Raw genomic sequence first — 15,745 nt, 5'->3', positions numbered from 1 at the left:
ACATTACACACCTTTCAAAAATACTTTGTTACACAGCTCATGTAGAGTTGGTTAAACCTGATAGGGATAGACCAATAAAGCAGCTGACTTTGAGCAAGCTTTTATTTGTTGCAAGAAACTGCAATGATAAAAGCTCCTGTGCAACTGCACCACCTCTGCAAGGATGGAGAGTTAAACCTCACAGGATTACAGGTTGTAATTGAGCAGCACATGATACACTCTACTCAACAAAACACTAAACAAATACTAAGGCAATGCGATTCATGTCAATGTATGTTCAGGCAGTGCTCTTTTGGTTTGTACCCATCCCCTATGTGCAACCCAGCAGTTTTCCTTAAGAAAAGACAAACACTTTATTTTATTTCCATTTTTTAATGTTTTTTTTTCTTCTTCATCTTAAAAAGCAGAGTTGCTCATTTTTTTTCTCTGTATTTCTCCCCCCCCCCAGGACAATTAAAATGTGTGCTTGAGCACGGCAGTCTAAAACATTTCTACAAGCCAAATTGATACAAGTACATGAGTTTCATGAGTAAAAAAGAGCAGAAAACTGTATGTGTAACAACAAATGTTAAAATGCCTACGACGATAATAAAAAACATCAAATACATCATCACATAAAATAAGACAATGTACAAAAGTCGCCAACAAGGACGAGAGGACTACACAAGATACTTTGCTGGAAAACGGTTTGGTGCTCTTCGGGCACATAACTAATACATAACAAAATCATCTTCATCATCAGACTCTGCAAAATATTTCACTTCTTTCCTGGCCCGGCCAGGCCGCTGCCTTGTTGCACTTTCATTGCCAGTTTCTGATGGAAAGATGTCCACGTCTGAATCATTGTCAAATGCTGTTGTCTTTTTCGGTTTCTGAAATAAAATAGAAGAATTCAATTTAATTAATATGTAAAAGGGAAGTCAGTTCACGCACCAATAAAAATTACAGAATGCACATTGTGAGTCTGGATAAATTGGTTGTACATAATCAATTTTTTAGATGCCAAGAAACCAGGAATTCCTGAATATATAACATGTATACTGTACATAAAACTGGCTTGAAGGACCCTTTTAAATGAGCTTATCCTGACTGCTAGATGTACTAGTACCATTTAAAAAGCAGTCCTGTGATCTTGCATTGAGAAAAAAAAAGTAGAAGTGTTGAGCCAAAGTAAAGTAAAAAAAAAAAAAGAAAACTACAATGGTAGTAAAAAAAAAATATTTTAACCATATAGTCTGCTGCTAATACTGCTTCTTTTTAATTCAGACCCTTAAAACGGAACTAAAGTCTGGGGTTTAGCGCTGCCTAAATGTTCAGCAGAAGATCATTTGAGACAGATCACTAAGTACAAGCATTGCAAAAAAAAACACACACATCATTTAGAGGATCATACATACTTTGCTGGATGTGGTCTTCTTCCCTGGATTGTAATCTCCTTCATTCTCTGAATCTGAGGTTTTCCTTTTCTTCCCTCTTCCTTTTGCTTTAAAACAAAGGGCACAGTTACATTACATTTATGTGCAACACACTGTTGCCTCCTAGTGGCAAACAACAAGAATTTCAAAGGGAAACAAAGCACAACCATCCACAGCCTTTTAACCCCCCTAGCTCTCTAATTCTCTCCGTATTTCCTTGCAAAAATTGTTATTTTTTTACATGAAAATTTATTTTACATTTTAGGCCTGTAATTCTTAGGGATAATTCACCAAAATATGTCCACTATTTAATAAACTACTACTATTTAAAAAACACAAAATCTGTTAAAAAATAAAAAATAGTTAAAACATGTAATATAACTGTACAGAAGCATGTATAATATATATATGTATATATTATATGAAGATTTCTTTGTATTGGACTCAATACAGTTATTTTGTATTGAATCCAATACAAAATTATTTGAATTTCCCGCCACACCGACGTTACCAGGAAACCCTCAAAGATTGTCTCTGCAGTTCGCGGCTGAAGATCGAAGTGGAAGCACGTGTCCACAGGACCTGCGGGGACCAGCAGGATGCCGGGGAACGCCAACTGAGCAAGGTGTTTTTTGTTTTTTTTTAAAGTTTAAAGCAACCCCGGGTGTGACTCGGGATTACCGCTTTTTGCATGGTAAATCCACCCAGAGTAACACTCAGGAATACTGCTGGGGGGGGGGGGGGGGGGTGTTAATATTCTTTAGAACTTCTAAGTACTCTGGGCTCACATTGTTAATCTTGAAACAAATGAACAGTGTAAAAACAGCTAACCCTTAACCAGACAAAAGACCCAAGCAATCAACTGGTACTTTCCAAGGAGTCTGCCTTGGACTCCTAAGTAACTTCCTACACCAATATTCTACCTTTAAAGTTGTGTGGGTATTCTTTTCAATGACCCACAATATGCAGGGCATTCTCCTCAATGATTCCTCGTGTACAGAGTACTGACCTAAATGCAGAGGAGCCTTTCTGCAATGATCACATACGCCAGAAGGCACCTCTCTAACTGATGATAGCTCCAATATAAATAGTTCTAGATTGATTCCTGGATTTTCAGTAGAGGCATCACATCTACTGAAAAGGTTCCTGCAGAAATTCTAAGAACGGTTTCCTTATATAGTAGTAGTGGTGGTGGTGGTGATGTATTTGTGTGAAATTAAACTGTGGAATCCCTTTATTAGTATTCAGAGACCTGTAATTCAACAACCTAAGCTACACGTCACATTTCTGTAACCATAAATCATCTTTCTTTAGGTTTCCAGCGATGGCAGAACAAACAAGCACTGTAAAAAACATTACTGTTTAGTTCTATGAAGAGTGGAGAACAACCAGGAAGACATAGGAGTTCTCTCACATAAAGGAATTGACAGCAGTCATCCCCGGTTGGTCATTTATTGATCCACCATTGCCGATTGCTAAACGACATCAAGGGACCACTTTAGTGGTGACCATTACCAAAGAATCCAATGTATGGTCTGCCTCTATATAGATTTTATCTCTTATGAATTATAAAGTAACAGTTACCTTTGGGGGTAGTAGATTTCTTTGGGGAGCCAAACTCCAAGTCGGAATCTGAATTTACAAAAACATCAGACTTCTTTGGCTTTGGAGGTCTTTTTTGTTTTGGCGTACCATCTGAGGAGGTTTTTGCTGTATGTGGAAATTGAAGAACAGTAAGTTACAGAGCAAAACCAAATGGTTTGGTTTACATGATGGCTCCAAAAAAATACAATGCCAGAGCACACCAATGAACTAAAAAACAAAAAAACTCTTTTTAATGTTATGAACATATAAAGACATTGAGAACTGTCCATTTGCATCTGATTTCATTAGGTGGCCCTCAAGTGTCTTTCCAATTTATTTGCTCATACAAATACCCTGCTTATCAGAATTCAAATGTGATGTCCTCTTTACCTTTCTTCGTTGATGTTTTGCTAGCTGGTTTTTCTGAAGACTTGAAGCTGAACGTTGAAGAGAAGAAGGGGGAAGATGGCTCGTCCTCATCACTATTAAATTTTGTAGAATCTTCTATATATAAAAATAAATAAAAAACATATCTCATCAAGGGCCAAAGGCAGAGAAAAAACAAAAACTAAAAAACTTAAACACTAAACAGAGAAAAACAGCAGCAACCAGGTAGACAAGCGAATAACAGACTGTGTATAGGAGCCAAGTGGTGGACAAAATATACCTTTTTTCATAGGCCTAATGTTCTTTCACACTGAATTATAGCTAGGTAATCTCTATTTAGAGATGGTGGGCAAGTCAATCATTTGTGACGATCTGACACCCAAAGTTGGTGTGCCAGACTGCATTACCAGCATTCTTGTATTACAGTGGAAGCCATGTGTTTACAGGAGTTTCTCTTTAACTTCAATTTACCGCCAATATCAATTCTTAGTAACACAAAAGTCCTACATGTAAATTATAAGTAAATTTTGTGAATTTAAAGGAACGAGTGAAGAAAAATCCTCCAGCTTGGACACCTTCTCTGGTGGCAATTGTTTACCAGATATCCTTCCACTTTGGAGAGATGTTGAACTTCCTTCTATGTCTCCAAAACAAGAAATAATTGGAAATCTCTCCAAACAAATCTCCCAGAAAAAATGCACACAAGCAGCACATGTGTGATAAAAAAAAAAAACTTCAAATGGATTCTGTCATCTATTTCCTGCTCAGATCTTTAGTGTTTTCTAAAGGTCAAACTCTAGATGCATTGCATTTGTGAAGATGGCCTAATCATGAAGGATGGCATTACCTTTTTTTGTTTTGCTAGTTGTCTTTTCTGTAGATTTGAAGCTGAAGGCAGATGAATAGAGGGGAGAGGCAGGTTCGTCTTCGTCACTGTTATATTTGCTAGTATCTTCTGCTAAAAAGTTACACAAAAGGACTGGTGAAGTTGGAGTAATTTTAATTTAAACATCAACCGAGTGTCTACCTAACAATTTATGTCTCAGGAACTGCTGAGATTTCTATGACCAAGTGTCTGAGATGGCAAAATATAAGCAGGGCTAACTAGTTCTTTTTTAACATTACAGTATGTTTGTATCATTTGATAGTTTCTTAAACCTCAACATGAACAATGAACAGCTTTATTGTAGTTAATGTTTCATATCATATGGAGATCATATGAATAAAATAGTGTGTCTGACATTACTAAAGAGAGCCTTTATTTGTTTTAACACCAAGTCACTTTGTTAATACAAAATATTTTATGTAACCACTAATAACTCCCTCTCCTATACAATATACACACACCCCATTATGTTTTTATGTTTAAAGTTTTCATAGGAAATTAAATCATTTTTTCAAAGCAATATTGTCAAAACAATTGTTTATTCCACCTCCTTTAATATGCATTACCTTGTCATGTTAAGTAATAACAAAGCTGTTCTGCTCCAGATGTAAATTCTTAATAGAAGACTTTATTGAAGTCATAAATTTGCATAAGATCCTCTTTCCTAACAAAGTGTTATCTGACCTTTCCTTAGCCACTAATAAAATTACCTTTCGTAGCTACAGGTTTGCTGGGTGATTTTTCAGTGGATTTGAAGCTGTATGTTGAGAAGGGTGGGTAAGAATCATCATCATCACTATTAAATTTAGAACTATCCTCTAAAAAGGTGGGGAAAAAAGGTGGAGGTTACCATTTAAGGTCATTGTTAAAAACATTGATTGATAAAATGACAATAAAATGTGAATTACCATTGTGCACCTTTTTAGAAGATGATGAAAATATGTCAGCTTGTTTTTTCTTCTGTGTTTCTGATGTCTTTCTAAAGGTAGGAGACCAGAGAGATTTGTTACATCTATAACAGGCAATCCGATCTACACACTGATAACAGAATCTTAATGGTTGAAACATACTCTGCAGATGATTTGAAAGAAGGGAAATCAAATTCATCCTTCTCTGGGCTATCAGAATGGGCATCATCATCATCATCATTTCTAATATTTGGAATTGGGGATGACCGGGGCTTAAAGTTGTCCAAATCATTGTTAGTGACAATGGCTTCATCATCGTCGTCATCGGCTTCCTCCTCTGAGAAGTCAAAAGTGTATTTGGGTCTTTCGGCTGGGGAAGACAGACCACATAACATGTTCTGAATAAAGACTTCCACACTGATTACAAATATTCAAAATAAAAGTTAATGCATCTGCATATTAAACTTGGTGGTTCCAATTGAATGAGTGTATAAAAAGACTGCAGATCAAGGGCTTCACCGCTCAGTGTACAAATCCTTTCTAGTTTAAACACACATTTTAAATCAGAAAATTTTACCTTTTTTAAGCAATAATATTACATTTACATTTTAATTCTGTACTGATGTTGACATTGTTTTGAAAAAACCCACTTTGCACCTTAAAAGAAATGTATAAATCAGAAAATTACTTACCCTTTCCCCACACATTTTTTTGAAGGAAAAAAAAAACTAACAAACTTCTGTGTGTGCGACGAAGCAGTTTTTAGGTTGTGCAATATTCCTGACATGCTGTTAAATCTGCATACTGCAGTGGAGAAATGGTTAAACATCCTGACTATTTTACTTTCTGTACATGACACTGACTATGTTTTGCAGCTGCCAATAATGATGGCCTGCACTTGACCATTGTGTCATGTGAACATTGGCTTTACTAGGGCCTTACCAAATTCCTCAACTTATTGGGGCAAACCGCAGACCATATTACACCTGCCCTAGCGGGCTACGTTTTAGATTAATGATCTAAAGAGGTAGGAAATCATGTTTCCTAGTATTGTCCCAGCTTTTTATATTGGGAGTCTCAACTATAACAATAAAAGTTATGGCCTTCAACTACTAGAAACTAGCTATAAACAATTTATTTAAAGATAGAAAAACCTAAACAAATAGTTAAACAGGTTGCAGGACTTTTATCAAAATGAGGATGATTTAAATCAACCAGAAGAAAAAAAAAAAACTAGCTAGTGTTGAACATGTTGAAACATTAGCTTACCAGCTGCTCTTCTCAATGAAGAATCCCGAGGAATGACCACAGGTTCTGTCACCTCTGCCTCTTCCAAATCACTGTCTGACTTGGACTCATCCTCTGACCAGGGGTTTCTCTTCTTTCCTTTCTTAACTGGGGTTTTTGGAGTAAGAGAATTCTTTTTGGCTCGAGAGCCTACAAAAACCACAAGCAATTTTGAAATTTGCTATAACCAAAAAGTTGTATTGCATGTTTTAATTGCATGTTTAATTGAAAAGAACAAACATCTAGTGAAACAGTAACTGTTTGATGACATACAACCAAAGGCTTCTGCCTATCTAACTTTTGTCTGTACCCCTTTATATGTATTCTAAAATATAAACAGGCATTACCAGAGTATAACCTTGATTTTATAATAATGATCAGGCTTTATGAACAAGGCAAGCTTTAAGCAAACAATATAAGACACTTCTGATAACTGGTTGCTACGGTTAACTGCACATCAACACTATTCTTCACACTTCCTCATTTAATCAATGACCCTGGGGTTATATCTAAATGACATTAACAGTACAATTTTAAATGTTCTACACAAAAACTGCACTGTTCATTTCAAGGACACTGTTCATTTCAAGTGTGAAAGATGGTGAAAGGACCATACAGTAAATTCTTCAGTAGTCTGCAATATCTAGCAGAGCTGGTGACAGGTTGTTTTAGTACTTCATGTATTTTGGTTAGCGTAGTTGTAGCACAAGCTTTTCACAATATATACAAATCATTTCCCATACCAGGTTCTTTCTCTTTCCTCTCTCGTTTAGGCTTTACTGGCTTCACTGGAGTAGTTGCCTGAGAGTCTTCACCGCCCTCCGCTGGAGTAGGGCCAAACTCATCATCAAACTCCATTTTTATCGCTAAAGAATCCATTTCTCCCTGCAAATGAGAAAATAAAACTACCTTATGCAATGCTAAGAGGCAAATTACAGCACAGGAGAAAAAATTAAGCACTGGCTGGTGTGGACTGTTTTGTATGAAAGTTAATAAAGTTTAAACGTATGCAGCTAGTAAAGCAGGCTCACCTTCTTTTTCTTGAGCATTTTTTTGCTGACATCAGCCTTCATTGCACTAATCTGAGGCTCAATCCTTCTCCCATACATTGAAGGCAGGGTCTCTTCTAGCTGCAGCTTCTTCATTTTTGGTTTGCCTATTTTGCCTTTTACTGCTTTACCTGCAAAACCAGCCAGGATGTCCTCCTTTTCCTGAGCTTCCACTTTCTACAGAAATATGTAAACAGATTTTTAAGAAACAACTCTCTATGCAGGTAAACAGAGGCTATGTACTACTTTCTAACATTTCTTTGTATATCTGTCCATAATATAAACACCAAGAACTTCACTTAGAATTTCTGGCAAGCAAGCATCCATTTGCATGTAAAAAATATGTACAGAAACAAACAAAAAAACCTAACCACTACTGTGGAAGCTGGAGAATCCAAAGTGTTGGGCGTAAGGATAATTTAGTGACCAGCAATTCACCTTTCAATGTGAGGATTGTTCTCGCCCCATCCATCAGCCAATAGGAACACTCCCTGTAATTGGGGGGATTCCTATTGGCCGACAACCAGCCCCACCTAGAGATACATCGCACACTGGGAGCTTGAACAGAAGGAGATGCCAGTACTTGAGATGATGGCATGGGAGAGAAGAGGAGTTTTGAATAAATAAATATGTTGCTGGACTGCATGCAATAATACTGGTGTATCTTGTGTATGTTTTACATAAACATTGTTCTTTTTTGGTATAAATAAATTTGGCTCTACATTAACATACAAATTTATTTTCCTATAGCTATGTCTTAAAACAAAACTTTACATTTCCAAAATGTGTAATTTAATTAGAAAAAAAATCCATTTAATTATTTAGACAGTCTAAAGTCACAAAACCCTGCTTTGCATTTAACAAAAGATGGATTCCCAACTAGTCTCCCACCAGTCAAGGAAAGTAGTAATGAAACCCTGCTTCACTTTACTCAGTAAGTAAAAACACATTTAGCGTTGGAGTTCTGTTTAAATTTTCTTAGATGGCAATTACAAATAGAAACCTACATCAAGCTCTTCAATGAAAGCTGTCAAGTCGTCTTTCCACAGGTCTGATGAGGATTTTCTCTTCAAGTCGTTCAGTTCTTTTCCCTGAAAAGGCAATTTAAAAATGTATTGCAATGATATGAACACTCACACAGGCTGTTGGCAAGATTCCGGCTCAACTTTATCAACATAAAAGCTCAACAAATAATTTTGTGATTGGCATTCTGGGACTGAAGGTGCAGAATGACAAACCAGAAAACATCAGGAATACCACTAATGCCAATAAGGGGATGCAGTTCCTGTGTTTTTTTCCCTCCCATTTTCAGACCATGCCAAAGCCTTGGGAAATACATCACTTGGCCTGCATCCTCTAAAACTGATGACAGCAGACAGGGCCAAGGATTGACAAGGGATACTGAGTTGTCAAAGAGAATGATTTCTGTTGGCCCCCAACATAGTTTTTTTGGCCCAAAAAGGAATCCTAAATATGAACTGCAGCTGCATTGAAATAGCGCCGCTACTACAATTCCTGGAATCACTCGCACTTTTAGACCAGCGGGCTCTCTGCCTATGCGTGGCCCTGCATTGGACTGTTTTATAGATGCAAATAATACCGGGAATTTTAGTAGCCATGCTATTACAATGAGGAGGGAGTTTCAGCAGCGAGGCCACTCATAAGATTTAGCATTTCCGCATTGGCCGCGTCAGGCATTTCCAGCACTCCCCCTCAGCTGTACTTTTCCTTGCTACTCCAAGGCATGGACGTGAGTAGTTGGATTTTCATAAAAGAAAATTGTTATTATTGTTAGCCTATGCAAAGAGGTTACCAGATTTGAATATGAAGCAAAACCTCTTTGTTTCCATATAAAAAAGGGTTTATATCTAATGAGAAGGAAAAATGTCCTCAATTTTTCAATAAATTTCAAGGTTGGCCCGCAACTGTCTAAGTTTTGAATTTTGGCCCTCTGTGTATTTTAATTTGACACCCCTGACTTAAAACAATGATAACACATCAAAAGCACATTGGGACATCCAATGCAAAGTATATTTCAATGTGCCCCAATATGTACTGTCCATTCAAACACACAAAAACCAGCATGAAAATGCAATAGGTACTGAATAGGCCATAAAGTGCGCTTAACAGTCCTAGTGTGAAGTAGTAGGTGACAAATATTGTGTATGTAATAACTTTACCTTAGAATCTCTTTGTTTGATGAGCTCATCCACTTTCTCCTTGGTCAAACTCCATAAAGACATATTAAGGATATAGTTAAAATCAGGTCCTGATGCAGTGCCTGAATCTACAGAACTACTGTCATTTAAATCTTGAAGATCATCCTCCTCTGCAGCCTAAGAGGGAATAGAAAATGTGTTAATGCATGTATCACTTATATGTATATACAACTGGATAAAAAGCTCAGAATGTACAATTTTGCTTAATGAGCAGAATAAACAGTTGCCATATACTGGCATTAAACGAACTCTCTCATAAAGCATGCTTACAAAAATGCGGTACCTTTTCTTGGGCCTCCTTCCATGCTTTTACTGGGTCCGATTCATAACCCCTCTGCACCAACATCTGAATGAGTTCTCTCTTTGATTTGTTCTCTATATAGGAGAAAAATCCAGGTTATCACAGCACAAGTAAGACTAAGTAAGTAAAAATAACATTTTCTAAACATAATGACTTTTGAAACCACTATACACAGAATTATTAGTACATTACTACACAAAATTTTGCAGTCCAGCCAAACATTTATTTTTGTAAGTTTGGCATAGAGAAGGAAAAGGTTACAACTATAATTTTTTTTTCATTTGGTGTCTGCACCTTGTTGGGGAAATTTGACCTACTTCCGGCTTTTAAGGTGCAACAGAAAATAGGAGGATCTCCAAGAGCATGTCAACACCTGCCTCTGAATTAAAAAGATTTGGCACAGCTCCCTCCAACTGGAACGTTGCCAGACACTCACACAGCAGTGTTGTTTTTTTTGACTCATGTCTCTAAAGACAAATTTAAAATGTTGAATTTTCTGCTTTTGTGACTGTGATTAATTAGCTCCTGAGGGCACTACTAGAGCAAAAAGGACAGACTGATTTTCAAATCCTTGCTTATGTTATCCAAAGCTAAAAAAATTGCCATTACACACAAACATTTACCAACAATCAAATATTCGTAACAAATTGAAGGAGGTAAAGTGCAACCTTGACAGAAGAGAAGATTACCTATTGTGATCTTTCCTTGGATCTTCTCAAGAACAAACCTGGCTTGATTGTTGAGCTTGGCAGCCTCAGCTCCCAGCATTCCAGTTAACCAATCTTTCCGTAGACTATAGTAATGTAATCTAAGATCAAAGAACTCCTTCAGAATGTCTTGTACTGTCTCATATTTCTTTAGACAGCCCATATGATCAAACAGTACCTGTAGAGAGAAGGAAATTTGTACTTTAAAAAAAATCAAAGTGGACTACTGGATCTGAAAAAGTAGCAATTATTATGCAGCACATGAAAAACAATGCAGTGTACGGTTTCTGCCTCATATGAATAAAACAAAAAAATGTGAGTAAAGTAAAATTCATGCTAAAAGGTGCACAGTATTGTTCTATTTGGCTATGGAAACTGGTTTACTTTATATCAGTATGCATTGCCCTCTGTTTACCAACTTTTGGTTGAGATTCACATGCATACTTATCTTCCTATACATTTAAATCAGACTGCTTTGAAGATTGAGCTTAGGATACACAAAACATTTGCAATATGGGTCTTTCAAGTAACAGACTTTCAGCAATACTAAGGAAACAGTAACAACATTTTAATATAAATCTAAAGCTGGCCATATGCAAATCAACTAATATCAGGTCGAACTAAAATTATCAAGAGGTCTCCAGAACCTGTTCAATTAGTTGATCAAAGGAAATTTTCCAACCTTACCGACTCAAGCCAACACTTGATAAATCGATCACTTTGGGTCATTTAAACGGGAAATACATTTAGGAAACTTTAAAAGATATGACATTTGGAAAAATAGACCCACGTATGGACTATGTAAGAGAAAACTTCCCACTTTTAGGCTGTGTACAAATTTTTTTTTTAAATAAAAGCACATGCAATTGAATGCGTTTTATGGGAGTTTATACAAGTGTTAAAAAAAAGTTTTACAGCAAGCCTTAGACATGCTTTTATGTACATTTGTTTCTAAATACTTACAAACACCTGAAAACTTTTTCATTTATTTTCAATGGACCATTTATAAACTCCTTTGAACGCTTGTAAAGGCCCCCATTGATTTCAGTGGAATTGTTTATAGGAAATTATAGGCAGTTAAGAAATTTAAAACACAGCACATCTCTTTAATGCTCCAAAAATGCTGCCCACAAATGCCCAGTTTCGGACTGGCATATTGGAATTTCAAATATAGGTGTTTTTAGACTTAACTTAGTTTGCATGATCAGGGAGGTTAATATTGAAATATGGGAGAGGCACTGTCCCTTCGGCAGCAATGTGTCTTACCTGCTGCGCAGGTTAAGTTATGTTTTAACATATTACTGGCTTTGTTCAAAATTGAAGAGGGAAAACAAAAAGTAAAAAAAAAAAACTAAAAACACTTACCATAGAATTGCATGTAAGGCTAGTCTGTAGTTTAAACACTTTGTGCAATCCAGCAGCTTCTGCCTGAGCTAGCTTTTCTTCTGTCATTTTGACAACAAATTTCACAGTTGTATCAGTGTGGTACTCCTTATAATCACTAATCAGAGCTGGGTTTTTCTCTGTCCCATTAAGCATAGGCTCCAAAACTTGCTCCTTGTAGACCTAATAACATAATGCACCTTATTACAAGTTCTTACAAGAAATATACAGAAGAGATGATATAACTAGTTGCCTGTGTTTATGTGACTGCAATTACCAATTTTTCTGTTTTACAAGCGTTTCTAAGTTAAGCAACTTTAAACTGCAAAATTAATAAATGCCCATTCCTATATGAAGTAGATTCTCATACCTGAGTCCATGTCCTGACTGGGAGTTCTGTGATTTCAATGGTGTTCCGGTCAAGCACAAAAATCTCCCCACTTACAGCATACTGGTTCTGGCCTATCTCCTGAATAGTACCTTTAAAATTTTTGTAACTTGGAAGCTGCAAAAGACAAAATAAGGCAATAAGCCCAACAGATGAAGTACAATGGTATCTACTAGCAAGCGTACATGTTAATGCACTAAAAGAGTGATAATTTATGTTATCACAATCTTATCTGAGAGGAATCTGTAATGGACCTATTCAAAGCAAGCTCTGTCTTTACAGAAAGTTGTCATGTGAAAAAGGTTTACAGTGGCAACCTAAACCTTTTATTAAAAATGCTGGTAAGCTTGGTTACCAGTGGAGGCACAGTCAGCCTTGGCAGTTTATTCAGGTTTTTTTCCTGTAATTTTTTAACGTAGGCAAAAGCGTATGGAACTACAGAAAAATACTATGTTTTTCTTTCATTTTTGCTAACACATATATATCGGTATTCAAGACAGACAGAAAGGATACTAAAATTTAATGAATGCATTATTTTTTTTTATATTTTAAAGGGTCTTTTATAAAAACAGAAGTACATACATAAAACATGCATTCATAGCCTATAATTTATTAGATAAATAACAGTGCAAGATCACAAAATAATTTAGGTTAGTAGTCAGACAGTGTTAAGACAGCAGATAAACGCAGTTAGAGGTTAACGTACAAATGCCTGTAAAAATAAATATAAAAAATCTAAACAAGCTATCCCCTCCCCAAATAGTTACAGCATACCATGGGGTAGGGATCAAGCCCATCCAACATCCTCTTGACATTGTTCACTATTTCCCTGGTGTCGTAATTGGGAAGTTTACAGGCCCATCCAGTACCAATACCTTCCGCACCATTAACCAACACCAAAGGAATAATTGGCATGTACCACTCAGGCTCCACTCGCTGGTTATCATCATACAGGAACTTGAGCAAATTATCATCCACACCAGGAAAGAGTAATCGGGCTACAGGGCTGAAGAAAACAAAACATGATATAAATAAATGATTAAGTTACAATATGTAAAATAGGCATTTTAAAGCACCTAGGAAGAAATTCTACGGTTATAACACACCTTAACATTGTGAAGATGTAACGAGGGCTGGCAGCATCCTTGCCACCATGCAGTCGTGTACCAAACTGACCAATAGGCTGCAGCAAGCTTACATTATTACTTCCAACAAAATTCTGTGCCAAGTTCACAATGGTCATCATCAAGGCTTGCTGAAAAGGATGAGAGATTATTTAACACCGTGAAAACCATAGGCATTTCAAAATTCTTACACCGAACTAGAATATACCTCTCCATGATGATATGCAGACATTTCAGCAACAGAACCAGCCAGCTGAGCAACTTTCACTTCCCGCTTATCATTTCTTTTGAAACACGTGAACAATACTTTTCTTTGTCCTGGTTTAAAGCCTGTGTGATATATGACGCAAAATATGCACTTAAAAATCTATGTAAAAACCTCAAAACCTAAAAAATATAAACTAAAGCAATTTTCACAGAATTTTACAGCAATATATACAGTGGCCTCAAAAGCATTAATTTAGGGTGGAATGGCAAGCTGTCTCTACAGGCAAAGCCCTGGAATTGTCAAGTAGTGTGGGAGCTTGTTGATACCTTTTGTACTTCTACTGGCCCATATCTATAATGGAGTCTTTATTGGCCAATAGGAATGAAAAAGAACAGGCAAGGTTCAGTACACTCTGTAAATATTGGTTCTTTGCCTGTCAGAACGGTCCCTCATTTGCCCATGCAAGATTCTGATGCTTGCAATGCAAAGCCTGAAAACTTTACAACTTGGAACCTAATTGAAAAATATTATACTCACCATCAACAAGAGATGGGATTGAACGTTCATTATCAGAGTTTGAGAATAAGATAAGCTCCTTGTTGATGAAGTCATTGAATGTCAAGTGTTTTGTGGCTGTACCATACAAATATTGCTGCATTAAAAAATAAATAAATAAATGAACAAACATTTAGTGAAATAGGCATTCTTCCCATCACTACCCTTTATCCCACTCATTTTACCTCAGGTAATCCATGCAACCGCCGTTGGCGTCTGTCTTCCATGAAATTTGTAAGCCATTCTTTCCTGTCATCAATCTTCTTTTTGCTAAAAGCCTGCAGAGATGATATATGAGAATTATAGCTGAGCAAGATAACATTACAAAATAAGTAAGATAGGATCAGTAAATCAAAAGATGCTTAAAGTAGAATCCTAAAAAGAGCAAGTGTTCTGAATCTCAATTAATTGAAAAATCATTGATGGACACAGGAGAGGTTGGGTGTGTAGGGTTGCCCTAACATTGCAGTGTGAGCACATTGTAGCAAAGCTCCCACAGCTTCCTCCCCATATTCACCCATCAGGCTCCCAAGCATCAAAATGCTGGGATAGAGGAGGGAAAATGCTTCTCAGGCTGTAAATATCTCATGCTATATAGTGTTCCCCAAGTCATCCTCACTAGGCATTGACTGAGACAATATGGCACTGACTAATCAGATAATATTGCCAATGTTGTTTGTACAGTACAGTGCATGCACTTTCCCGGAACAAATTGCTTTAAATGTGTTCTGTATAGTCAGGAAGCAATATACACTCAATTAATACTAATTTGCATGCATTTTGAAACTAAACAGTTTGCTTCTCCAGTCAGATTTGTGTTATTTGTATCCTGAGAGATCATTCTCCATGTACTACTAGATTATCCTTTTTTATTATCCATTTATATACTGGGTTGTTTTCTTCATGTACACCTGGCCTGGTCCTGTCAAGGTTATCTCCCCATTCTTTTATTCACTGAACCACTAAAATCCAAATAGTAGAAACCCCTTCTAGAATAAAAGTGACTCCATAATTAAAAACTGCACACAAGATAAGTCCAGTAGAACACACAAGCTGGCACTGGGCACTGTTCTTACCAAGGTAATGGCTGCATCATCCTCTGGTCCAGCATAGCGGAAAATAATACGGTGACGATCCATGTCTGCAAAATATTCCTTGGCTTCCTTTGCCGTGCTGGTACCCAAACCTAAAAAAGTAAATCAACAGTCATTACCTTTTAAATAAAAGTAGTAATTTTATCTTCATTGCTACTTAATCGTCTACAGTACACCTATTGAAGGGTACATGTTGCTATGTAAAACTATCATGAATACACAATCACTGTAAGAATATGCTATGCAAATG

The 15,745-nt window shown here is 36.6% G+C and overlaps 1 protein-coding gene across 2 annotated transcripts in view; it reads right to left on the bottom strand.

The window, feature by feature from the left end:
- Positions 1-352: 352 nt before the first annotated feature.
- Positions 353-15,745, bottom strand: part of TOP2B (DNA topoisomerase II beta) — a 35,039-nt gene continuing 19,646 nt past the window's right edge. The window contains exons 16-38 of one of the 2 annotated variants that reach the window (XM_072412394.1): positions 15,478-15,587; positions 14,587-14,679; positions 14,384-14,498; positions 13,847-13,968; positions 13,621-13,769; positions 13,289-13,520; positions 12,497-12,631; positions 12,109-12,309; positions 10,726-10,921; positions 10,019-10,110; positions 9,697-9,852; positions 8,524-8,607; positions 7,499-7,693; positions 7,211-7,352; positions 6,450-6,617; positions 5,343-5,550; positions 5,181-5,251; positions 4,983-5,090; positions 4,234-4,344; positions 3,390-3,503; positions 3,000-3,125; positions 1,398-1,483; positions 353-872 (exon numbers count right to left, since the gene is read on the bottom strand). In XM_072412394.1, coding sequence (XP_072268495.1) covers positions 711-872; positions 1,398-1,483; positions 3,000-3,125; positions 3,390-3,503; positions 4,234-4,344; positions 4,983-5,090; positions 5,181-5,251; positions 5,343-5,550; positions 6,450-6,617; positions 7,211-7,352; positions 7,499-7,693; positions 8,524-8,607; positions 9,697-9,852; positions 10,019-10,110; positions 10,726-10,921; positions 12,109-12,309; positions 12,497-12,631; positions 13,289-13,520; positions 13,621-13,769; positions 13,847-13,968; positions 14,384-14,498; positions 14,587-14,679; positions 15,478-15,587 — 3,176 coding nt within the window. In that variant the 3' untranslated portion in view covers positions 353-710. The remainder of the gene's footprint in view (positions 873-1,397; positions 1,484-2,999; positions 3,126-3,389; positions 3,504-4,233; positions 4,345-4,982; positions 5,091-5,180; positions 5,252-5,342; positions 5,551-6,449; positions 6,618-7,210; positions 7,353-7,498; positions 7,694-8,523; positions 8,608-9,696; positions 9,853-10,018; positions 10,111-10,725; positions 10,922-12,108; positions 12,310-12,496; positions 12,632-13,288; positions 13,521-13,620; positions 13,770-13,846; positions 13,969-14,383; positions 14,499-14,586; positions 14,680-15,477; positions 15,588-15,745) is intronic. The other variant, XM_072412395.1, reaches the window with a different exon arrangement.

This window comes from Pyxicephalus adspersus, chromosome 5 (assembly GCF_032062135.1).
Source record: "Pyxicephalus adspersus chromosome 5, UCB_Pads_2.0, whole genome shotgun sequence".
NCBI lineage: Eukaryota > Metazoa > Chordata > Amphibia > Anura > Pyxicephalidae > Pyxicephalus > Pyxicephalus adspersus.
This window is presented reverse-complemented; position numbering and strand designations above follow the sequence as displayed.